At 53.1% G+C, this 24,635-nt stretch overlaps 2 protein-coding genes and 2 non-coding genes across 7 annotated transcripts; all 4 read left to right on the top strand.

The window, feature by feature from the left end:
• Window positions 1-1,586: 1,586 nt before the first annotated feature.
• Window positions 1,587-11,527, top strand: kpnb1 (karyopherin (importin) beta 1). The gene is made up of 22 exons (XM_085156450.1): window positions 1,587-1,911; window positions 2,745-2,803; window positions 4,551-4,733; window positions 4,808-5,008; window positions 5,085-5,237; window positions 5,326-5,385; window positions 5,459-5,548; window positions 5,636-5,746; window positions 5,836-5,937; window positions 6,025-6,249; window positions 6,329-6,520; window positions 6,711-6,841; window positions 7,129-7,276; window positions 7,451-7,522; window positions 7,595-7,739; window positions 7,830-7,912; window positions 8,053-8,160; window positions 8,684-8,827; window positions 9,043-9,148; window positions 9,432-9,546; window positions 9,928-10,089; window positions 10,180-11,527. Coding segments are annotated over exons 1-22 (2,631 nt in total). The 5' UTR covers window positions 1,587-1,871; the 3' UTR covers window positions 10,181-11,527.
• On the top strand, window positions 9,233-9,370 carry LOC146519342 (small nucleolar RNA SNORA79). The gene has a single exon (XR_014873950.1). It is a non-coding gene; the product is annotated as a small nucleolar RNA SNORA79 (small nucleolar RNA).
• A 1,186-nt stretch (window positions 11,528-12,713) lies between the features above and the next one.
• Window positions 12,714-12,795, top strand: trnas-uga (transfer RNA serine (anticodon UGA)). The gene has a single exon. It is a non-coding gene; the product is annotated as a tRNA-Ser (tRNA).
• A 471-nt stretch (window positions 12,796-13,266) lies between these two features.
• LOC146519339 (uncharacterized) lies at window positions 13,267-22,820 on the top strand. 4 transcript variants are annotated; one of them, XR_014873647.1, is made up of 11 exons: window positions 13,267-15,305; window positions 16,218-16,279; window positions 16,889-16,993; window positions 17,241-17,378; window positions 17,693-17,832; window positions 17,906-18,074; window positions 18,149-18,277; window positions 18,492-18,627; window positions 19,857-20,015; window positions 20,359-22,097; window positions 22,255-22,820. XR_014873647.1 is itself a non-coding variant. In XM_085156448.1 (10 exons), the coding sequence occupies exons 1-9, from the start codon at window positions 13,615-13,617 to the stop codon at window positions 19,993-19,995; spliced, it is 2,709 nt and encodes a 902-aa protein (XP_085012574.1). In that variant the 5' UTR covers window positions 13,267-13,614; the 3' UTR covers window positions 19,996-20,015; window positions 20,359-22,820. The 4 variants fall into 4 exon arrangements, 2 of the variants coding, with proteins under 2 accessions (XP_085012574.1, XP_085012575.1); XR_014873646.1 differs by having other exon boundaries at window positions 20,359-22,311; window positions 22,366-22,820; XM_085156448.1 differs by having other exon boundaries at window positions 20,359-22,820.
• Window positions 22,821-24,635: the final 1,815 nt, after the last annotated feature.

Here is a 24,635-nt window from a genome sequence, read left to right as displayed (position 1 = left end):
CCTGTCAACTGACTGGAGCAGATCGGGATGAACACAGGTTTTCTGGGTTTCCGGCTCATGCTCGAGTTCTCCAACATCGTGGAAGAATGTGTGACTCAGGTGTCATCTGTAACCCTCCTGTAGCCCTCCTCACCAGAGCCATGTCTACGACTCTGAGATGATGATGGAGATGCTCGAGGCAGGACCGACTAACGACAAAAGTCCGATCTCTCCTTCAGGAAGTCCTTTCCTTCAGCAGCACTTCCTGCCTCTGCGTGTTTGACCTGAACGATCACTTTCTGGTTCAGGCCTCACCGCCTCCTCACGGCTCGGCCTCCCACCAGAGATGAGGAGCGGGTAGTCTAGGCAGCAGAAAATAAAGTGAGCTCTCCTTTAATGGAGGCCACAGGCAGGAGGACGGAGGAGGAGCTTGAAGATTGAAAGGCTTTGACGACCTGAGAAGCTGCTGACAGAACTGCTGACTTCCTGTAATTGCTTTTATACAGCGCTTTCATGTGACGTCATTGTTTATGTTTTTGTGTTTGGTGTCTTCTTCCTGTTTCACGTCAGTCTGAGGACAGAAAACATGACACAGTCCTGCAGCAGGTTCACCGACACACTCACAGACACGTGAATCCAGCACCAACCAGCAGCTGGAGCGCAGAGCAGCTACAAGTACAAGTACTTAGTTACTTGCACGAGAGACTCCGTACGCCGAAAAGATCCGAGAGGCGCGTGCTGCTGCTGCGTTCCTGTGTAGCTCGGAATCCACAGCACCTAGAGCTTTTATTCAGTTCGTGTTGTTCAGGGTTACATTAAAGGGATCTTTGAAGAAAGATCCCTTTCTTTTAAGAAAGAAAACGTTTTCAGCTGAGCAAACGTTAACACAATGACTGCACTCAGCGTACTTTTTCCTCCAAACGTCTCATTTTGTCAGCTTTGGGCTCCATCCACCTCCCATCGGGAAGAGGCCCCGGGGCAGACCCAGGACACTCTGCAGAGATTATATGCTGGCCTGAGAACGCCGGTGTTCCTCCGGATAAACTGGGGAGAGGGAAGTCTGGGCCTCTCTACTTAGGCTGCAACTTCGCTCTGGATAAACGGAAAAGACTGGATGGATGGGTTCTATTGGGGGGGGGGGGAGGCTGGAGCCTATCCCAGCTACCAATTTAATTTAATGGAAAGGTATTTATAACACTAACAGCTGTTCAGCTGCATTTTAAAAGAAAATATTTTCAACTACATGAATAAATACATAAAAAAATAAACTGTGTGATTCAAACTGCAGTAAAAATGTAATCATTATTTTAGTGTTTTAATAACGAACATTAAAAACTAAATAGAATAAGATATTATGTATTTGTGTAGTTTAAAAGTGATGTAATGATATCTATATTTTCAGTCATCAACTCCTGCTCATTTTCATGCATGGATGCAGTGTTGTTTTAATTGAAAGGAAGGTTTGTGTGTAGGAAATTAATTACTGTTGCACCATGTGTGAAACAAAAATTAAATTAAATGAAATCTCAGCGTACTGAGACAGGATGATATGGTGTCCGGCGGTCCTTGAAGGCAGCACGTTTTTGGCGTCACTGCGTGATATCCCTCCGCGGGAGAGAAGCGCGCAGCCCTTTCCCTCCCTGTAGCACAGGATGCGAACGGGCGGCGGTGAAGCGACGAGACGTGACTCTGCGCCGACGCTGTCAACATTTCCCGCAACATCCGAGTGAAAATACGCCGAACGAAGACCGGGGAACCTCCGCCACCCGTATCACCGACTGAACCCGTCCTGTGCCTGACAACGACCGAGCTCCGTGGAAGAAATATAATCCGCTGTGGGCGCTGCGCGGCAACCGAAAGTGTCGGACTGAAGAGAGGCAGCCGGGGAAGGAATGGAGCTCATCACGATTCTCGAAAAAACCGTCTCTCCGGGTGAGTCCCTGCACCACGCAGCGCACACAGCCGGCGGCCCGGGCCCGATGCCGAACCCCGGGCCGGGGGGTGCGGTGTTTGCGAGACGGCGGGCTGCCCGGAGCACCGGGGAAAGTTGGAAGCAGGGAGGAGGGAAACCATGCTAGCTCACTGTGCTAACCCGTTAGCGTTACGGCCTGACGCCGCTGGTGACTTAGCACTCTACCGGGCGTTTAAGCACACTTTACTGGCATTGGTAACCCTTTAGCCTGTCGACGGGAAACTAGAAGACGCTGTCATATCGCCATCACGCGGATTCGGGCCCACATAGGCCGTAATGCCGGCTGTGTGTCCCCGATCAGAAGCCGCGACCCTGCCCATGCCCGGGTTAGCCGTTAGCTTCTTCGCTAGCTCGGGCCATTCAAACTGTCGGCCGCTTTCTCGGTGTGTTCTCCTGGGTAACGCCGCTTTAGAGTCGCTGCGGGCACAAGCGAGCGCCCTGGTTGTGAGTTGACCTCTGCTCCGCTGCTTTAAGCGCAGTTGGCGCAGTTTTAGCGGCTCCGCTGTTTGCACATAAAACTTCATGCGTGTCTCTGGAAACGTGTCGGCTAGCGTTAGCCTGCTAGCACAGTGCAGGTGGCTAGCGCGCATGTTGCAGGGTCGGTGTGCTTCTCGGTACCACCGATGGCTCTCACCGGGGCGGGAGTTAAACTTTCTGACTCTGAGGTGAATCATTAGTGCGGGACATCCACCCCGGGGCCGGGTGCTTGTGTGTGAACGTCCGGTGAACACGTTTAACCACCGTGCGTTAGCCCGTCCGCTAACCAGCCCCCTCCTCTCTCCTCTGTCCGCAGACCGGAATGAGCTGGAGGCGGCGCAGAAGTTTCTGGAGCAGGCGGCCATAGAGAACCTGGTGAGTATGGAGGGAGAAGCAGCTGGAGCTCAGGCTGCTGCAGGAGAGGAGCGGACAGGGACCGAGGACTGCTGGATCCCGCCGGCTTTTCCTCCTTCCTCCTCCCCTTCCGCCCTCTGCACTGGCACACACGCACACACACTCTTCACATATGTGTCACAGCCTCCATTGGCTCCTGATATGACCGTGCCAGGGTCTGCATGCTTCAGCCACTTCAAGGTCTTCATCAGAGGGCGAAGGTGATGCTCCCACATTTCTACATACCCTTTATGTGGTCCTGACCTTTGACCTTGCCCTCACATACTATTTAAGTACAGATGCTAACTTCAACCAGAACAGGAAGTGGTTCATAGCGAGTATAAATGTGTATGTTGAGCGAGTATATCTCTGTAAAGGGGCTGTCTCTGCTGGTCACATGACTGCAGCTTTCTGTGACCAGGTGTGTCCGGCAGGTGCGAGCAGGTGGGTCTCTGTGAAACATCAGTGTGAGGGTCACAGCTGTTCCAGGGTTTCTGTGAGGGTTGGAGGCCGTCTCCACGGGTCGCTCGTCTTGACTGTGTGCTCAGGTTTGCCTGATATTCTGCAGTGAGGGCGGGGCTTGATGAGTCAGGGTGTTGCGGTTACGTGGCTTACTTGTTACTCAGGGAAATGTTTAAATGTGTTGACAGATGTGGTGACTGGCATGTAGAACTCCAACTAAAAGGTGCAGGTGGTGGGGGAGTCGGGGTAGGGCCGGTGGGGTTTGCAGTAAAGCCGCCATGGGGCTGTGGCGGTGTAGTTTGTGACCATGTGGGCGCTGTTGTCACGTGTCACTGGGAGACCAGGTGAGCCATCCTGAGCAGCAGGTTCACCTGAGGAAATGTTTCTTCCTGTTTATGCACACAGACACGCCATGTGATCGTCAGCTGCGTGAGGTGATGTCATCGTCGGCGGGAACCAATAAAATCAAAGATGACTTTCTGTAGTTTATTTTGTAGTTTTTGCTGTGTCAGGAAGATAAAAATCAGACTCTGTGGTCAAATGATCTCGGTGTTAGAGACAAAGGTAAGAACAGTCGCCGTTTATCTCGCAGTTATAAATGAAGCCCCGCCCCTTCGCTTTACAGTGTGTTGACAATAAAACCGTAAACTCGGCAGCGTGTAACCCGACCATAACTCCTGCCAGACGCCGCCATCGTCGCCAGAAAGTCCACTGATCTGATATTTAAAACTGACTGTTCAAATCCAGATGTTTCTGCTGGATCGTGGTTTCTGCATGCTAAAGAATATCTGCACACACACACACACACACACACACAGGTGCTGTGGTGGTCTGCTCACTGCAGAGAAACAGTTGTCTGTTTAGAGAAGAATAAAAGTTCTGGTTGGAGCTGATCGAGGGCACCTGGACACCTGCAGGAGGCGTGATGCTGATGGCGTCCTGCAGACAGAGAAACGTAGTTGGCAGTTCTTTGCTGTTTGCCTCTGTCTGCGTGTGCTACTGCCACCTTCTGGCAGGAGGAGCACGCTGCGTCTCGTCAGGGTGTGAGGGGAAAAGTACTTTAGTCCAAAAATATCTTCGGTCTGCTTTCTTCTCTGGTCTGACGTTAGTTGTAGCTCGCCGTCCTCCAGCCTGAAGCAGAGCGACGGGGTCAGGTGTGCCTCACCTGTGCAGACAGAATCACTCTCACTGTTTCACCGTAACTCCACCCAGATGTTTGACGTAATCAGTGACGCTCATCATGTGACCTTTGCTCCTCCTCCTTCAGCCCACATTCCTGGTGGAGTTGTCCAAAGTGTTGGCGAACCCGGGGAACACTCAGGTGGCTCGAGTTGCTGCCGGTCTGCAGGTGAAGAACTCGCTGACATCCAAAGACCCCGATGTCAAGGCGCAGTACCAGCAGAGATGGCTGGCCATCGACATCAACGCTCGCCGCGAGATCAAGAACTACGTAAGGGCCGAGCAAACCCCGCTCGCCGTCCGCCACCGCCTCCGCCTGTCTAACGGTTCCCGTGTCTCCGGCAGGTTCTACAGACTCTGGGCACGGAGACGTACCGGCCCAGCTCGGCCTCGCAGTGCGTCGCCGGCATCGCCTGCGCCGAGATTCCCGTGAACCAGTGGCCCGAGCTGATCCCGCAGCTCGTCGCCAACGTCACCGACCCGTCGAGCACGGAACACATGAAGGAGTCCACGCTGGAGGCCATCGGCTACATCTGCCAGGACATCGTGAGTCACGGCGAGCACGTCAAAGCACGCCACCTGTTGTTACCCAAGTGTTCGCTCACCCAGCTGTTTCCCGCAGGACCCGGAGCAGCTGCAGGAGAACGCCAACCAGATCCTGACCGCCATCATCCAGGGCATGAGGAAGGAGGAGCCCAGCAACAACGTGAAGCTGGCCGCCACCAACGCGCTGCTCAACTCGCTCGAGTTCACTAAAGCCAACTTCGACAAGGACGTACGTCGCTTCCTCCTGACTCCTCCCCCTTTTAATGTAACTTTATTTGCAGGTTTTCACGCTGACAAATGTGCACTTCCTGTTTCAGACGGAGCGACACTTCATCATGCAGGTCGTCTGTGAAGCCACGCAGTGTCCCGACACCAGAGTGAGTAACGCCAGCGTGATGCCCGTGACCTTTGACCCCTCGCATGCACTCACCTGCTGCTCTGCTGTTTCAGGTGCGCGTGGCGGCGCTGCAGAACCTGGTGAAGATCATGTCTCTGTATTATCAGTACATGGAGACGTACATGGGCCCCGCCCTGTTCGCGGTAAGACGCCACAAACCTTTATTTAAACCCGACAGTCAGTCGGCGTCGTCTCAGCGGCGCTGCTACTCTCGTCACTTCCTGTTTCAGATCACCATCGAGGCGATGAAGAGCGACATTGATGAGGTGGCGCTGCAGGGCATCGAGTTCTGGTCCAACGTCTGTGACGAGGAGATGGATCTGGCCATCGAGGCCTCAGAGGTCAGCGTGACGCTTCCTTTAACCAACAGGAAGTTGTTTTGTTTACTTCCTGTTTGCTCACGGTTCGCTCTCTTTCTGTCCAATCGCAGGCCTCGGAGCAGGGACGCCCCCCCGAGCACACCAGTAAGTTCTACGCCAAAGGTGCGCTGCAGTACCTGGTCCCCATCCTCACCCAGACCCTCACCAAGCAGGTAGCTCACCTGTCGGCGCCTCAGCCCGTTTACCTGTCTGTGGCTTTGAGTCCACCTGTTTAGCTCCGCCTTCTCCTCTTCCTGCAGGACGAGAATGATGACGACGACGACTGGAACCCGTGTAAGGCGGCCGGCGTGTGCCTGATGCTGCTCGCCACCTGTTGCGAGGACGACGTGGTTCCCCACGTGCTGCCCTTCATCAAAGAGAACATCAAACATCCCGACTGGCGTTACCGCGACGCCTCCGTCATGGCCTTCGGCTCCATCTTGGAGGGACCCGAGCTGAACCAGCTCAAGCCGCTCGTCATACAGGTGAGACGCTCGAGCGGCTCGCCCAGTCTCTGTCGCGCGAATCCCTCTGTGTGCTAAACTCCGCCCCCTCCTCCTGCAGGCGATGCCCACCCTGATCGAGCTGATGAAGGACCCCAGCGTGGTGGTGAGGGACACCACGGCGTGGACGGTGGGCAGGATCTGCGAGCTGCTGCCCGAAGCTGCCATCAACGAGGTCTACCTGGCCCCCCTGCTGCAGTGCCTGATCGAGGGCCTGGGGGCGGAGCCTAGAGTGGCCTCCAACGTCTGCTGGGTGAGTGGCCGCTCCACGCTGGGCGTCACGTGGCCTTCGAGAGAGCGCTGTCGAACGAACACGACATTTAAAATCAGTTTGAATAAAGTCGCTCCGTCTGCGATCGGTGATGTCATCGCCACAAACTCAACACCCGAGGTCACCTCGTTCTTCTTCGGTGTAAACCTAAACCTGTCGTCTCCTCCCTCAGGCCTTTTCGTCTCTCGCAGAGGCGGCGTACGAAGCCACGGACGCCGCCGAGGACCAGGAGGAGCCGAACACCTACTGCCTGTCCTCGTCCTTCGAGATCATCGTGCAGAAGCTTCTGGAGACCACAGACAGGTATGACGATGTCACGTGTCGCCAGTCAGTCTGTGCCTCTGAAGTGACGACCGCAGCCTGATGGCGCTGCGACCACTTCCTGGTTTCAGAGCGCATAAAGAGCTGCAGACGCTTCCTGTCGGCCCGCCGATCGTGTCACAGCTGCTGTTTCACTTTAAAAGGTCGAGTTAAGCGCTTAAATGATGATGTCATCACAGAGGTTGATGGTGTCGATGTTTGTGGGCGGGGCTCGACAGCTGAATGCGCTCTGCGTACTCGTCTCTGATTGGTCTGTTCCCGTCTCTCAGGCCCGATGGTCACCAGAACAACCTGCGCTCTGCGGCGTACGAGGCTCTGATGGAGATCGTGAAGAACAGCGCCAAGGACTGCTACCCCGCCGTGCAGAAAACCACGCTGGTCATCATGGAGCGGCTGCAGCAGGTCCTGCAAATGGAGGTGAGGGCGCCGTCTTAGGGGCGGAGCGATATCAATGCCGCTGTGAGCGGATCTCAAAGTCATTCAAGAGAAAAAGCACAATAAACTAAAAACAGGAAGTCAATTTTGAGCAGACCAGGCAGCTTTTAATTTGAAAAGGCACTGGCTTCACGTCTCTTAACTTCCTGTCTTCAGTCTCACATCCAGAGCACCTCAGATCGCATCCAGTTCAACGACCTGCAGTCGCTGCTGTGCGCCACTCTGCAGGTGAGACGCCTGAGCCTTTCTGTGCTCGTGCTCTTATTATGGCGGTTCTGAGCGTTTCCTGTGTGTGTGCAGAACGTCCTGCGTAAAGTGCAGCATCAGGATGCCCTGCAGATCTCAGACGTGGTGATGGCGTCCCTGCTGAGGATGTTTCAGAGCACCGCCGGCTCCGGAGGCGTGCAGGAGGACGCGCTGATGGCCGTGTCCACGCTCGTCGAAGGTACGCCGCAGTTACTTGAGTAACTACACAGCGAGGGCAGTGACGTTTTGTGTTCAGGGGCGTGTCTCACTCTGCATGTTTCTCCTGCAGTTCTGGGCAGCGACTTCCAGAAATACATGGAGGCCTTTAAGCCGTTCCTCGCCATCGGACTGAAGAACTACGCAGAGTATCAGGTAGGACTCACAGCTGATCACCACTTCCTGTTTCACAGTCGCGGAGGAGGAGTTTCAGCTCTGATGTCATCACAGTGTTGATGTTATTTTATTACTAATGTTACACGTTCAATGATGATGTCATTGACGTGTTGCTGCAGGTGTGTCTGGCGGCCGTGGGTCTCGTGTGCGACCTGTGCAGAGCGCTGATGTCCAACATCCTGCCGTACTGTGACGAGATCATGCAGCTGCTGCTGGAGAACCTCGGGGTGAGGAGGGGGCGGAGCTCCTTCGTCTGTGTCTGCTGTTATTGCACCACACTGACCGTGACGTGAAAACCACGTTTGTCTGAGACTTCCTCTCTCATCACTTCCTCTAGTTTTTCTGCACATGCTCAGTGGCTGGAGCACTTCCTGTGTGGGCCACAGCGCCGTTAGCTGGCTGCTCTGGTATCAGTGAAGCTGTAGAAATTCACCTTTGACCCCACACATTAGCTCCAGTCGGCCCCTCACAGGGTCCAGATATTCTGACCCACAGTCACATGATGATCCAGGTGTGCCGAGCAGCACCTGTCCACAGGTGTGGATTATTGATTATTAATGGCCTATTGATCCCAGACTTCACCTTCCTCTGGTTCTGTTCGATCACCTGATGGACATTTAACAGCTGCAGTGCTGCTCACCTGTCTGACCCTCACCTGTCTGACCCTCACCTGTCTGACCCTCACCTGTCTGACCCTCACCTGTCTGACCCTCTCAGGTGTGCAGATGTTAAACGTTGCTCTGTTTACAGAACGAGAATGTGCACCGGTCGGTGAAGCCTCAGATCCTCTCTGCGTTTGGCGACATCGCTTTGGCCATCGGGGGCGAGTTCAAGAAGTACCTGGACATCGTCCTGGACACCCTGCAGCAGGCATCGCAGGCTCAGGTGGACAAGGTAAAGCCCCGCCCCCTCACAGATGTCTGAACAAACACTGAATCTTGAATTTCGGGTTAGAAACGCTCAGCTTAGATTCAGACGTCTGTGATGAAAGCTCATGCACCACGCTGACCGTGATGTAAAACCAACCACGTGTATCTGAGACCTCTGACCTCACAGATTTACTTCCTGTCTGTCCGAGTTCACCTGACACACCTGAACCTGTGTTTCAGACGGACTACGACATGGTGGACTACCTGAACGAGCTGAGGGAGGGCTGCCTGGAGGCTTACACCGGCATCATCCAGGGCCTGAAGGGAGACCAGGAGAACGTCCACCGTAAGGACGCACACACACGGACAGTCTGTCCTCGGGCGTCTGGGGCTAATGGTTATCGCTGTGATCACATGACCACAGCTCCAGCGACGTCAGTTCCTCTTCCTGCTTGCAGTCAGCAGGAGGCTTTAGTGACGTCGCAGACAGACGTGGGTCCTTTTCACCCAGGAAGCTTCAGGCTGCCGCCGAACTCACAGCTTCCTGGTTTTGCGGGACCCGACAAATAAAACAACTTCCTGTTTGCTTTACTTGCTCTCTCACCCTCGTCTCCTCTCCACCCCTGCAGCCGACGTAATGCTGGTGCAGCCTCGGGTGGAGTTCATCCTCTCCTTCATCCACCACATCGCCGAAGACGAGGACCACTCTGACGGCGTGGTGGCCAACGCTGCCGGACTCATCGGGTAAGCAGGGGGCGGAGCTGAAGCTCGACCATGTTGGTCCAACATGGAGATCTTATCAGGAGGTCACAGCCAATCAGAGGGTTCCTTTACCCCAGAACACTTCATGCTCAGATCAGATATCACAGAGCAGCTTTTATGGTTTTATTTTGAAGGAGCTAAACTTCCTGTGGTCTGCACCACAGCTGATCAGTGAGGGTCACATGGTTCAAAGTCTAAGGCGTTGTGGTCGGTGAAGAGAAATCATGCACCACGCTGATGGCGTGATGGAAAACAAACCGCATCCTCTGAGACCAGCACGGTTACCCTGGCGATGCTCCAGTGTCCAGCTCAGATTCTTTTCACATTAAAAGCCTCAGTTTGTTTGATGTGTGTGTCCCGTAGTGACCTGTGCACAGCATTTGGCAAAGATGTGATGAAGCTGGTGGAGGTTCGCCCGCTCATCAACGACCTGCTGACGGAAGGCCGGCGCTCCAAAACCACCAAGACCAAGACGCTCGCCACCTGGGCCACCAAGGAGCTCCGCAAGCTGAAGAGCCAGGCCTGGTGAGGGTGGAGGCACGCTGCGATGCTTCCCGTGGCTTCTCTGCTTCACTTCCTCTCTAACCCTCCCCCCTCTCTCTGTGTCTCCTGCAGATGGCGGGTGTCGTGTCAGGGCGAGATGAGACTTCGGATGACATCACTGAGGACAAATCGGCCGCTGGATTAAATCTTCTGTGTTTGTCGGCGTTTCGCTCGAAGCAGCAGAAGAAGAGATGAGTGTCTGTGTGTGAGCGCGAGAGAGAGACGTGTGAGCGAGCGAGAGATGATGACATCACACCACCTTCAGTTCCTGCAGGCGATGACCCCGCCCCCTCCCCCTCCCCTCTTGGATGGCCTGTGGACTGGACTGTGACTCCTCCCCCTTTAAGAAACCCCCTCTCCTTCCACTCCTCCCCCGCCTCTGCCCGCGATCCGCCTCTTTCGCTGTAGCTGGGCTCTCCTATGACATCGTGATGATGTCACCGACCTGCCGCCGCCACCCCCCCTGCTCAGGGGGAGGGGGAGGAGGGGAACTGTGTGGAATCAGCTGATCGAGTGACTGCGTGGACTACTTCTTCTGTGGAAAACTGGATTTTTGTTGCTCTTACGTTTCTTCTTCTGAGCACTAAACATGGCGGCGGAGCTGTGAGGGACGGATGCCTCCGCCCGCTCGGTCTCCTCCAAACAACGGCAGCACTAAATTCCTTCAAAATAAAAGCCGAAACGATGCTGAGAGGAGCGAGTGCCAAATGGGAATAGTTTAGCCCGGGCGTGAGCGAGTGCCGCGAGCTGCCTCGGGTTTCCTCGCCGCCGCGCCTGCTTTGGGAACGGGTCACTCACCTTTTTGCTTGTTAAGATTTCAGATGATTGAAGACGTTTGTATGAGGTTCTATTTTTCCATTGCTATGATGAAAATAAAGTTAAAGTGATACAAAACATTCCCCGAGCTCTTCTGTGCTTTCGCTCTTCTTCTCGGACTCCTGGACTCAAACGTTTGGACTCTGCTGATTGGACGCTGAGCTCTGGCTGCCTCCCACTGTTGGTTTGTTTACTCGACGCTACAAAGAACCATGATTTTTGTTTTTTGGAACTCACTTTATGGCTTGTTCAGTAGCAGTAAGGCGGTCGCTCCTCGCTACCGGGTGACTTCCTGTTGGGACGGTTTTAAGAAAAACAACAAAAAACCCAACAATGACACGAAGCTTAAACGCTGCAGAGCGCGCTCAGTGCCGCCTCTACGGCCGGAGAGCTTTGCTTTCAGTTGGTAAATATGGTCACTGAAAGCCAAGTGGCTCTGGCCTCGGAGGCTTTTATTTTGTAGAGGTGCGGCAGCTGTAGGCAGGAAGCACTTCCTGTGTTGACATGAACCTGAAACTTTTATTTCTGAATTGTGAATCATTTGAAGCCGATCTGCTTTTTCTTTCATATTCAACTTTAGTGAACTAATAAAGTCTATATTGTACTGACCGTCTGCTGCTTCTTCACGCCGCTACTGCTTCCTGCTGGAGTCTGACAAAATAAAAGCCTGTCACTGCTCTTCATCGGGGCTCAACCAAGTCAAATCCTGATGCGATGGGTGAAGCAGTGTGTGGTGTCACGTGACCTCATGAGTGTTTTATTTTATCTGCTTTGCCTCAAAACACAAACGCTCTTCCTCTGCACCAGACTGCATTCACAAAACTCCTGATTTTACCTGAGTACAGGTGAGCTGCGACTTTAGTTTAAAACATTAAAGTACAACACTGAGGATTCAGGTCCCAGCGGTGCTCAGACGTGCTGCTAAAGGCTATAAAATCGACATGAAAAGCTGTTGTAAAGCTCGTCGGGCCTGTGTGTGTGGAAACGGGTTATTCATAAGAATCTGCAGGTAGGGGGTGACGGGCTGGCTCGGCGTGCTTCACGTGTCGCCTCCACGGTGAGCGGCTCGTTATGCGCTCAGCATTACGGAATATCCTTTAAATCTTTCTAAATGTGTTCTGGATGGTTCAGCGTTTCCTGCAGCGCGTCCTTGCACAGCAGGGTTAAAAAACCTGGTTTTGGCTGTCACTGAGCACCGGACTGGACCCCGGGCCACATGTTGAACACCCTGCCCTGCCCTGCGTTTACACACAATAGAAATGATAAACCAGCTCTCTGTTGCTGTGGAAACAGCTGAAAAATGAGAAACGCACAATAATGGAAAGGTTTTCTGTTTCGCTCGCTAAGCAGCGCCTGTGGGCTCTAGAGGCTCACCTGTTGAGTTTCCCTGATCTCCGCTGTAGCTCAGCTCAGGTGTTCCTGCTACGAGCACAGGTGAGAGCAGCAGCGCCACCTCCTGTCGATGAGCCATACACTAATAATTCAATGATGACCACTCACGGGCCTTACTTTGAGAACCTGACTTTCTCCTTCAGACCTCAGAGGGATTTTCGGGAATGATGATGTTTTCCATTGATCTGATTGGTCCGTAGGTTGTTTCTGATGAACCACCTTTGTGACCTCGAGAATCAATGATTCACTTTTTGTTTTTCTTTACGTGGTCATCGGACCTCAGTTATCGACTCGTCAGCCTCTGTCTGCGTTTCACAAACAAGTTATTGACTGTTGGAGAGGCCTCTGACGTCACTCATTAGCTTCAGTTTCCTGGTCAACTCGCTTGCTCTCCGGCTGCTGCGATGGCCGAGAGGTTAAGGCGTTGGACTTGAAATCCAATGGGGTCTCCCCGCGCAGGTTCGAACCCTGCTCGCAGCGACTTTTTAAATAAAGTTCAAACACTCCCCTGGAAAAGCTGCACGAGCCGGAAACAGCCCAGAGAGTACGCGTCACACCAAAATAAAAAAGGAACTGTATGAGTGGATGAATTAAAACCAATGACTGTAGAAACCAGTCATTGATTAAAACACACAGACACAACACAGATAAGTAAAGTATATTAATAATATTTTATAAACTCAAAGAAGAAATATAAAAAACAGAAACAATAAAAGAAATCATTAAAAAAAATCCAACCAACTGAAAAACAATAATTAAAATAATACCTGTATATTACTGCATAATAATTAAATGAAATAAAACTTTACTACTGTTCGCAACATTAAAATTTTAAAGTGATCCACTAAAAGCGAATTATTATTTTTCCATAAATCTTCATTTTCCCTCAATAAACGACAACAATCGTCATCATCATCATGAGGCTGTCAGATCCCGGCAGGTGTTCGGTTCCCTCCGTTAATCGTTTAGCTATGATCGGTGATCGATCCTGCGTGCGCAGCCCCGCCTCCCGCCGTGTTGTCTGACCGGAGGATGAGGAGTCTTTAGGAGGCTAACAGCTAACGTCACGGAGCGGCGGCACCGGGCTCGTTTCTCTCGTTCCTTCATGTTCTGACGTCGTCCAGCGGAGCCTTCGCCGTCACAAACCGGACCGGACTTCACATGTCCGCGGCTGTGCGCTGCCGGCGGCCCGGGTAGCTCTGCCGGGAGATGCGGCAGCAGCTAGCAGCTAGCCGTTAGCCCCGCAGCTGTTATGTAAGAGCGGAGCGACTAGCCGCGCAGCTAACGTTAGCCGCCGCCATGAATGACGCGCAGCAAGAAATGTCTCCGGACTTCGTGCTCATGCGGCTCGTGTCCGCCGCGGAGTACGACAGGCTGGACGACCCCGACGACCTGATGTCCGGGGGCGGCGGGTTCGGCCCCGTCAAAGCCGTGCTGGGCCGCCGCGGCGGCGGGTTCGATGTGGACTCTGGCGGCCCTTCGGCAGGCCTCGGCTCGGCTTCCCCGCATTACAGCTCCCCGCTGCCCGGGAAAGGAGAGCTGAGCGGCGGGCTGGGGCTGACGCACGCCCCGTCAGGCTCCGAGGCGCCGTTGTCGCCCCCTCCGTCCGAGAACTTTGTGGACTTCCCGGTGCCGCGCGGGCACGGCTCTGCGGGGCACGGAGCGCAGCTAATGGTGCTCCAGAACTTGCTGCGGTCCGGAGACCGGATCCTGGAGTGCGGGCTGGAGCAGCCGCCCCCTGGCTTCCTGCAGGAGGAGGCAGAGCGACAGAGACAGCAGCTGGACCCGGTGCCGGGCACGGGTCCTGGCAGCGCGACAGCTGGTCCCGGGGGAGGAAAGGACCACAACCCCCCTGCGCAGGAAAACCTGCAGCCGCAGCAGCTGTTGCAATGGCACCCGGTCCTGAGGCTGGGCTCCCAGGCCCCCCAGCGGGGCGTCCCGGCTCTGGACTCGGAGTCCGGGTCAGTCCTGTGCCACACACACCACCTGCTGACAGACCGGCTGGCTAAGTGGCCCCCGGGCCTGCTGGACCAAGCCCTGCGGGCGGGGCTGCTGGAGCCCAGGAAGACCTGCCCCCCCAGGTGTCAAGACCCGGTCCTGGCTCCGGCCCAGAGGCCAGTACACCCGGGCGAGGTGAGGGAAGGAAGTGGCGGGCAGGAACTGGTGCTCTCGCTTCCTCGCTGTTCCTGCCATGGCGTCCTGGCCTCGGGGTCCGGGGGCATCGGGCCTGGCGAGGACCCCAGCGAGACGAGCGACGCCCTGCTGGTCCTGGAGGGTCTGGGGTCAGAGGAGGTGGGGGGACTCGCGGCAGAGTCCGGGGATGCGGAGGGGGAGGACACAGAGAAAACAGAGCGGGTGGTGGGTGCAGGGACGCCTGGGGGGGCGGGGACTGTGTTCTCCAGTGGGACTCTCAGCGGGCTGATGCGGCAGGTGCACAGACTGGCAGAGGAGGCGGGGGTGTGCACAGATCAGAGCTGCCGCTCCTCACTTGCCGTTCTCGGCGCCACCGTGTCCCTCCCCTCCTGCATGGACCCCCAGCCCCTCATCGGCAGCACCGCCACCCCCTGCCCGTACCTGCCTGTCCGCCTGCCACTCTCCCAGGCTGCTGCGGCGCTCCCCGACCCCCTCCCATCCTCTGACCCTCGCCCACAGCATCAGCACCAGTCGCGCTCCCAGCCCCAGAGCCGTGCCGCTACCCCCAAACTGGGTGTGGCTTCTGGGGGAGCGGGTCGGTCAGCCTCCCCTCTGGTGGTCCTGGAGGGGGAAGGGGGTGCAAGAGGAAGGGAGGGGGAGAAGATGCCCCGGGGGAAGTCGAGGAAGGGGGGGTCGCTGAAGGTCCGGCTCAGCAAGCTATTCAGGACCAAGAGCTCGAGTGGCGGCTCGGGGGGGCTGCTGGACAAGAGGCCGTCCCTAGCGTCGTCCACGTCGTCGGGGGGCAGCCTGTTGGACGTGTGGGGGTCCACCTGCAGCAACCCAGACCAGGACGGCAGGTGAGGTCCAAACTGATCAGGTAGTATTGATTAATCAGCTGCTTAGTTTCTCTGACATCACAGAACAGATCAGAGCGAATCGGTGACTCACTTCCTGTTTCCTCGAAGCGGGGGATTTTCTGACTTCATGTTTCGTTTCCTGTGCAGCTCACAGTGAAAGTGCCTCTGATCATGTGACAGATTAGTGGGGTGTATTGTTGTAACCATGGATACTGAAAGCACCTGGGCAGGTGTGTGACTTTACCTGTCGGCACACAGGAAGTGAAACTCTCCTCAGGATGCTTCCTCGAGCAGCAGCAGTTTGTGTTGACACAACTCACCTGCTCACCTGCAGTCAGTGTGACGGTGTACACGTGACCTTTCACCCCCACAGTCATACTGACCGTAGTGTGAAACAAAGCAGTCGCTGTCCACAGACTCAGACCACAGCGAGCGGCGGTGCCTGTCGGCAGGTGCAGGGCGTGTTTTTGTGTCATGCTGGTGTTTGACGAGGTCACTTTAGATGTGAACAAACTTTAACGCAGGGTGTCGAACTCCAGGTCTCGAGGGCCGGTGTCCTTTTAGATGTTCTTGATCCAACACAGCTGCTTTAAATGACTAAACGACCTCCTCAGCATGCTGTAAAGTTCTCCAGAGGCTGGTAATGAACTGATCATGTGATTCAGGTGTGTTGACCCAGGGTGAGATCCTAAACCTGCAGGACACCGGCCCTCGAGGCCTGGAGTTCAACACCTGTGCTTTAAAGCATCAAAGTGTCCTGAAATGTTTATTCTGAGTGGAGTCGGCTGGTTGCTGATTCTCACTGAAGATCGTTCCCGTGGATACGAACATGTTGCAGCGTTACAACCTTGGTGCCTCGCTCTGCAGTCAGGATGAAGCTGATGGTGCTGATGGTGTTGTTTGTGTCTTCAGGCTGCAGGTATCCAGACCTCACAGTGCCTTCTCTCCGGTGCCCTTCACCCCGGCTTTCACCGGTGAGTCCACACAGCTGTGAGTGTGAGAGGTGAACAGGTGAGATGTTTGTACCTGAGTTTGTGTGACTGTTGTCAGCAGCTCATTCACGCGTGCTCTGCAGCCGCTCTTTAATGTGCGAGACCAGGTGAGCAGAGGGCAGGTAAAACTCAGGTGTCATGTGACCTGCCTCTGATCAGAAATGTCACATTAAATACACCAGGTATGTTTTTAAGAAAATAATTTTCATATTTAATTTATTTCTGAATTTGACAGTTTTGGGCCTCCCAAACTTGTGGGGTGCTCCAGTGTGTGTGTGGGTGGAGCCAGGGGCTGGGGGCGGGGCGGTGTGGGTCTGTGCAGACCTGACCGCGGTCACAGTCAGGCCGGGTCAGAGACCCCTCTGCTTCACGGTGTCAAACATGCGGCCCGGGGACTCGATTATTATTTATGTTTTATTCTGAAAAACGAAACTTTTTTCCTGTTTTGCTCCTGACACGCCCCCTGGACCTCTCCTCTCAGCTCTGCTTCTGTCTGATCACATGACTCATCAGGTCAGCTGATCACTCTGCTCACTAATCTTTCCCTCGCTCCTCTAACCCCTCCCTCTCTTTGCTTACACCTGTGTCCAGGTGAGACGGTCTCTCTGGTCGATGTGGATATTTCTCGGAGGGGGGGGAACTCTCTCCACCCCCCCACTCCTCCTCCCCCTCCCAGACGGAGCCTCAGTCTGCTTGGTACTTCCTCCTTCTTTCTGCTTCCTGTTTGCACTTCCTCCTTCTCTGTGTGTGTGTGTGTGAGAGTGTGTGTGTGTGTGTGCGCGCCGTGAGGTGAGTTTCTGCTCTCACGGGTTTTCGTGGAATTGTTTTAATCGTCTCATTGAAGGATGTCAGTCCTGAGGACCAATCAGAGGCAGTTGTTCTGTTTTAGAATTGTTACTTTGTATCAAGTTTCACTTTTATTATTTTAAATGTTTTTTTGCAGATGATTTTGGGGGTCCTCCTCAGCAGCACGGCCCCTTCATGGAGCGCAGCGCCGGGGCCTCCATGCAGTCGCTGCCCCCCCGACCGATGGCCCTGCCCCCCTCCCTCAACACCATCCAGCACAGCCTGAGCCTCAACGGTAGCGTGCGCACACACACACACACACACACACAGAGACAGAACTCATTAATGGCATGTGTTTATTTGTTGATGCGTTTCCTGTTCAGGTTTATTTTCAGCTTTGACTCGTGATTTATTTACATTTATGTGATTTATTTACATTTATGTGATTTATTTACATTTATGTGATTTATTTACATTTATGTGATTTATTTGCTTTTCAATAATTAAACTTCAAATATCGATTGTGACAGTTTTGTTTTTACGTTCTGATCTTTGTTCTGTATTTGTTTATGTACATTTTAAACTCACGCCCCCCCAAATGTCCTTCAGACACCTTCCTGCGAGGTTTACCTCGACCCGTCCCCCTGCGGCCCGACGGGCAGCACCCGCACCCCCGGCTCGCCCCTCGCTGCCCGCTCAGTCGACCCGATGCCGGCAACTTCGCCACCAGCCTCAGAGAGCTGGAGAAGGTGGAGCTACTATTGCCTGCTTTTGTAGCCTGCTGTGCGAGTGGGCGGAGCTAACCTGTGCATCTGCTTTCAGTGCGGCTGGTACTGGGGGCCGATGAACTGGGAGGACGCCGAGATGAAGCTGAAGGGGAAACCGGACGGCTCGTTTCTGGTGCGGGACAGCTCAGACCCGCGCTACATCCTGAGTCTGAGCTTCAGGTCGCAGGGAATCACACACCACACACGCATGGAGCACTACAGAGGTATGCACACACCTGTGCAGCGCCGCGCCTCGCCGTGAGCCTGCGTCCCCGTCTCACGGTTTCTCGTCCTGCAGGGACGTTCAGCCTGTGGTGTCACCCGAAGTTTGAGGACCGCTGTCACTCGGTGGTGGAGTTCATCGAGCGAGCCATCATGCACTCCAAGAACGGAAAGTTCCTGTACTTCCTGCGCTCGCGAGTCCCAGGTACCAGCATCCAATCAGCTCCATGATATCTGTGGCTGCACAAGCACGTGACCTCGGACGCACCACAAACACGTGGCTGCAGCCGCTCGGTCAGGGAGCCTCGTGGTCACAGCCACACTAGTGTGACCTCCATGTTTTTCCAACCCTGAAGCTGCGCCCATGTTTCGTGCTGTCAGCGATGCTCCGTTTTGAGTTTGGTGTCTCGTGTGTTCAGGTCTGCCGCCGACCCCCGTCCAGCTCCTGTACCCGGTCTCCAGGTTCAGCAGTGTGAAGTCTCTGCAGCATCTCTGTCGCTTCTGCATCCGACAGCTGGTCCGGATCGACCACATCCAGGAGCTGCCGCTGCCCACGTACGTACCCGAGCGCGCCCACGTCAGACACGGTCCTCCTGACCTCAGAGACGCAAAGCTGACGTTTATCTGTCCCGTGGACGTTTTCATGACACGAGATCCTGCGGTCCTCGAGGACGCCGGGCAAGGATTTGAAACAATGTTGAAATAACTTAACCCAAAACAAAACGCATGAAGCGCTGCAGCGTGACTGAGACCAGCGGCGGGTTTTTCTTTAAAGCATCATTTGGTTTAGTTTCGTTGTGCAGCTTTTGTTTATTTGATCCTTCATGTCAGTCTCACATGTTTGATCATGTGATGTAAGCAGCTGCAGGTAGAGTCTCACCTGTGACTCGTTACAGCCCGTTTCATGCGCTCTCACGGTGACCTGCTGTTAGCGAGCACAAAGCTCCCCTCACACACCAGAACATGACAAGAAGCTAGCTTCTGACATACCGTCTTACTCATACCGGAGTAACGGTATGTCAGAAGCTAGCTTCTTGTCAGAACATGACAAGAAGCTGAAGCTAGCTTCTTGTCATGTTCTGACAAGAAGCTGACAAGAAGCTGAAGCTAGCTTCTTGTCAGCTTCTTGTCAGAACATGACAAGAAGCTGAAGCTAGCTTCTTGTCAGAACATGACAAGAAGCTGAAGCTAGCTTCTTGTCAGAACATGACAAGAAGCTGAAGCTAGCTTCTTGTCAGAACATGACAAGAAGCTGACAAGAAGCTGAAGCTAGCTTCTTGTCAGCTTCTTGTCAGAACATGACAAGAAGCTGAAGCTAGCTTCCTTTAGCTTCTTGTCATGTTCTGACAAGAAGCTAAAGGAAGCTAGCTTCAGCTTCTTGTCAGAACATGACAAGAAGCTGAAGCTAGCTTCCTTTAGCTTCTTGTCATGTTCTGACAAGAAGCTAAAGGAAGCTAGCTTCCTAGCTTCCTTTAGCTTCTGTATCAGGCTGACAAGAAGCTAGCTTTAGCTTCTTGTCAGCTTCTTGTCAGAACATGACAAGAAGCTAGCTTCTGACATACTGTCTTACTCATACCGTTACTCCGGTATGAGTAACAGATCGAGGGTGATCTAACCCCGTCGCTGCGACGGAGACAATCCAGAGCGGCGTCCTGTCATCTGCTGAATTGCTGTTATTAAATAAATCAGTCGGTGCGTGTCTGCATCGAGGTCCATGTTGTAAAAATGCGTCTGAACGTCGGAGAGCGTAAGCGAGCCGCTAACATCTGTCCTGTTCCCCTCAGGCCTCTGATCGCCTACCTGAGGAAGTTTTATTACTACGACCCCGAAGAGGAGATCAGCCCCATGCTGAAGGAGGACAAGGAGCAGAAGGAGCGGGGGACGGAGGGCGGCGGCCAGCCGGGGGTCGAGTCACAAACGTAGCACCGGAGCCCAAAGCCGGCGTGAGTCATCTTCACGTTTCAGACACAGATCTGCAGACACGCTCAGATCAAAGCTTTTATTTATTTTTTAGCTGTTTCAGAGCAACTTGATGAAATCACAGCAATAAAAGAAAAGTGTCAGTTTATTCATAAATAAACAGGACGGAGATGCTCTGTTAGCATGTTTGTTTCTTTTAGTTTTTTATTTTCTATTTTCACCTTAAACAACTGATTTCCTGTGTTACAGACAGAAGTAATGAGATTACATTCATGATTAGGTTTTTCTGTGTTCGACTGTTGATGCTAAGCTAACACAGATGAGTGCGCTGTAGTGATGACGGCGTCTCTTCTTCTCTCTCTGCAGTTCTTTCCTTTTCTTTGTTTCTCGGACTCGAACACTGAAGGATGTTCAAAAATCAAGCTGAACTCTCAGACTTCAGCCAATAGGCTCCCTCCGCTCAGTCCCGTATCCGGGCGGGTTTCAGATGATCCACCCTCCTTTGAGCTCTCCGATCGGCTCGCGGGGAGTCGACAGGGGAGGGGCTGGGGATGTGGAGACTCCGCCTCTCTTTTGATGTCATCGCTGAGCAGCCAGACGGCGATGTTAGCTAAAATCAGTAAAAGAGAAAGGAGCTGAGAAAGTGTCGGTCGCCTCCGGGGTCCTCTGACGATACGAGAGGGTCTCTGATCCCGAGAGCAGAAGGCGGTACAGATTTATCCCAGCTCAGAGCTCGGCGCAGCGTGAGAGGGTCGAATGCACGAAAAGGTCTTTAAATGAATAAAACATCAAAGAAATAAACAAATTTCAATTCAATTTTATTTATATAGCGCCAAATCACAACAAAAGTCGTCTCAAGGCGCTTCATAGATACAGAGAAAAACCCAGCAATCATATGACCCCCTATGAGCAAGCACTTTGGTGACAGTGGGAAGGAAAAACTCCCTTTTAACAGGAAGAAACCTCCAGCAGAACCAGGCTCAGGGAGGGGCGGGGCCATCTGCTGTGATTGGTTGGGGTGAGAGAAGGAAGACAGGATAAAGACATGCTGTGGAAGAGAGACAGAGGTTAATAACAGATATGATTCAATACAGAGAGGTCTGTTGTGAGTGAGAACAAATGATTGTACGGCGCCCCACGGGGGACATGGGAGAAAAAAAATGAAGACTGACTTTTGCTGGATCTCGCAAAAATTTTAGCCACATTCTTCGGAGGCCGCCAGCTCGAAGCCGACCGGGAGGTCGAGGCACGATGTGCCGGGAAAGCGGTGTTCCTCCCAGCTGTAGTAGGTCTCCACCTCCCGATAGCTTCGAGCTAGTGGGTGTCAGATCTCTGAAAACGTCGGCGCACTTTTGCAAATATGTGATGTCTTGTAAACCGAGCAGGTGACGTTTACACAACGACAGTCACACCTCAAAATATCTTAAAAGTGTATTTTGTGACCCAGAAAGAGTAAAATTACAACTAAGTAGCTGCCGCCATTGTTGGAATTCAACTTTTGTGAGATCTCACTAAAGTCCGTCTTAATCTTTCTCTCCCATGTCCCCTGCGGGGCTCCGTATGATTGAACCTTTTAAAGCTAAATTTAAGCAGCTTTGATTCGTCGCCTGATCGATCATAAAGATATTTGATCGGCTCTAACATGCAGAGCGACAGCTGTGAGCTGGGATCAGTCTGTGATCCTCAAACGTCTGAATGTGGGAGACATTTCTGAAGATGGCGTCCTTGTGACGTTTGCGCTGCTGCTGAAGCGTGAGCAGCTCTCGTCTGATTGGCTCGGAGACGTCAGCCGTCTGCTGCACCGCCGTGTAAAGTTGTTTACTTTCATATTTGCACTGAGCGACTTTTGTGAGTTTGGCCCGATCCTGAAGACGAGTCCTCGCAAACCGCTCCCCGCTCGTCGATCTCGCGTACGCTGAAACCTTTGGTACGATTTTTGCACTGCAGGCGAGGAAAGGCGGAGTCTGAATGTAGGCGTGGAGCTCCAGGAAGAGGAGCGCGCTGTGAATGTCACTGAAATATTTCCTGAGTATGAGCCGAGGTCCGCTTCGGGGTTTTATCATTGAGCTCGTGGTGCTTCGCCGTCCTTTAGTTCCCGCAGCAGCGTTTTCTCCACGGCCTCGCGCCGCAGGGAGTCAGCTGACCCTTCAGAGAGCGACAGGTGATCGTGGACGGTCGTTTTCTTCCTTCAGCTCGCTCAGATCTGCGCAGACTTGGACGTTGAAGGCAGAAACTCATTCACCTATAACACGTCCCAATGAGATCAAACCCCGCCCACTCGCACACCTGACCAACCACCGCACAAAACAATCGTTCAAAGTTACAGAGAAACGGACAGAAACGACTTCATTAGTGTGGGGTGGAGGGGTGGAGGGGTCGGGCGGTGTTCGCAGCTCAGTTTGAATATCGGAGTACGAACAGCACAAAGCGAGTGTTTCCTTCATGCACCTGTAACACGCCGTGTGCGAGGCGGCGCGCTCAGTATGACGGCCGGGATCCTGGAGGCGACCACCGCTCCGACTGTCGGGGCGTCATTACCAAAAAATAAGAAAAGAAGAAGAAACAGGACGACGACTGTGACAACTGCTGAACTACAGCTTCCCCGAGCTGCACTGGAACAAGCGTTCAGATGAACTGGACTCGAGTGCATCCAGACACTGGGAACACTGGGACACTGGAGCTGGGATGCGAGTGCCCCGCGGGCACTTCCATGATGTCAAACGGTGAACGTGGGGGTCAACCTGCACCTGCAGGTGTGCTGACATGTCTGTGGGGTGGGGGGCAGTAATCTGTGCTTGTCACCTGTTAATAAAACAGTGTGGGCGGGACCAAGGCTCTCCTTTGATCTGTACACAGGTTCTTCCAGAAATCGGCCCCTCTGGTGTTGGTCAGAGGGGCCGATGGCGTGATATGGCAGCCTCGCCACCTACACCTGTAGCCTCCACCTGTGTGTGAATGTGAGAGTGAATGAATAGAGGCATTGTAAAGTGCTTTGGGTGCCTTGAAAAGCGCTGTTTAAACCCAATCCATTATTATTATTACTTCCAAAGACAATCCTGAACCCTGAGTCTGCTGTGCAAAAGTCTTGAGCCTCAGCTCGTCTTTTTGTTTGCAAAGCGCCGACTCGGTGATTGTTTGACCAATACTTTAGCTTCTGAAGGCCTTCAGTCCAGTCCTTGGCCCTGACTGTTTTCAGACCAATGTTTTTGTTAAGACGCTGAACTCTGACCTTTGAACCTTTCAAGCATCATGAGGCTCCGAGGAGGTCCAACAGTGAGTCTGCAGCCGTCTGTGACGCATCGTGTTTCAGCTGCTCGTCAGTGCTGTTCTTTGATAAACTGATGAATTATTATATCACCAGCTCGTTCGTGTGATTCAAACTGTTCCTCACTGATATTCTGTATTTCATAAACATGGTTCACAAAATCACTGCAAAATATGAAAACGTGAGGGAGACTCGAGACTTTTGCACAGTAAAAAGTCTGGAAGTGACAGAAGTAAACGTACATGTGTGTGTTTGGTGTTTTATTAATTCATAACAGCCCCTCGAGGTGCTTTATATAGAACTGAAAGATGATGCAGTGTTAGGAGACCGAGCGGTCGGATGATTGCTGCCAATCAGTGAAAGTAGGAAGGAAAAACTCCCTTTTCACAGGAACAGGCTCAGAGAGGGAAGATGAGAGAAAACAAGCTCAGGCAGAGCTGATGGATTTATAAAAGCACAGGCTGTATCCCAATTCAGGGTCTGCAGCCTTAACGATCCTCGAGGGCCGCGTACTTAAAGACCGCTAAGGCCGGAAGTGCGAGGCTTGTGAAATGGGACGGTCTAGCCTCCGTTGCGCTGCCCAGGTTGCCTAGCAACCATGATACTAACAGCTGGAAACGTTTCATACAGCTTTGTTTGACAGAAATGAAGGAGAACATCTTTTGTTCATTTGTTTGTTTCTACATGAGCTTTGATCATTCTCTGATTAAGCTCAGCTATTGAACGGCGTATATTTTAAAGTAAAGGCTTTAAAACCAAGTTAGTACAAACGTCACTAATGTCACATGACTTTGCCGACATGTGGCCAACAGTAATGTTTTAATGTTCTTCGTTATTAAACATTTGCACATAAATAAGTGACATAATATTCAGTACTTAAAGTTTACTCTTCGGGCGCCCCTCATCCGCCGTTTTTTTTCGGCAAAATTATCCACACCCACCGCCGCGCTATGCATTCTGGGATATGTTGGGCCACGAAGTCTACACCGCCACATCCTTAAAGTTCAGAGAAATGAAGGACGCATTTGAGGGCCGCATTTCGAGCAGCCTTTGGATTGGGACAGCCTTCGTCGCGTCGCTGTGACGTAATCGGCCTTAAAATGCGGCCTTTAAGGCGGCAGACCCTGAATTGGGACACAGCCATATTTTTAAAGGACCTTCGTCCCTGAAAACGCTCCTGCACAAAGAAGTCCGAGATTACAGCGAGAACTTCCAGCTGCTCCTCCACCCCAGCTGTGTTTCTGGGCTGACGGCGCGCTGCTTCACACAGATCTGAGCAGCAGAGCAGCTTCACCAACAGCTGCTGTTCCTTCGACTCTTCCTCTGAACCAGCTTCAGTGTTTCCTTCCTCCCCGAGGTCTTACCTGTTATTACCTTG

Source organism: Neolamprologus multifasciatus, chromosome 4, assembly GCF_963576455.1.
Source record: "Neolamprologus multifasciatus chromosome 4, fNeoMul1.2, whole genome shotgun sequence".
Lineage (NCBI taxonomy): Eukaryota > Metazoa > Chordata > Actinopteri > Cichliformes > Cichlidae > Neolamprologus > Neolamprologus multifasciatus.
The sequence above is the reverse complement of the archived record's forward strand: the minus strand, read 5'-3'. Positions and strand labels throughout refer to the sequence as shown.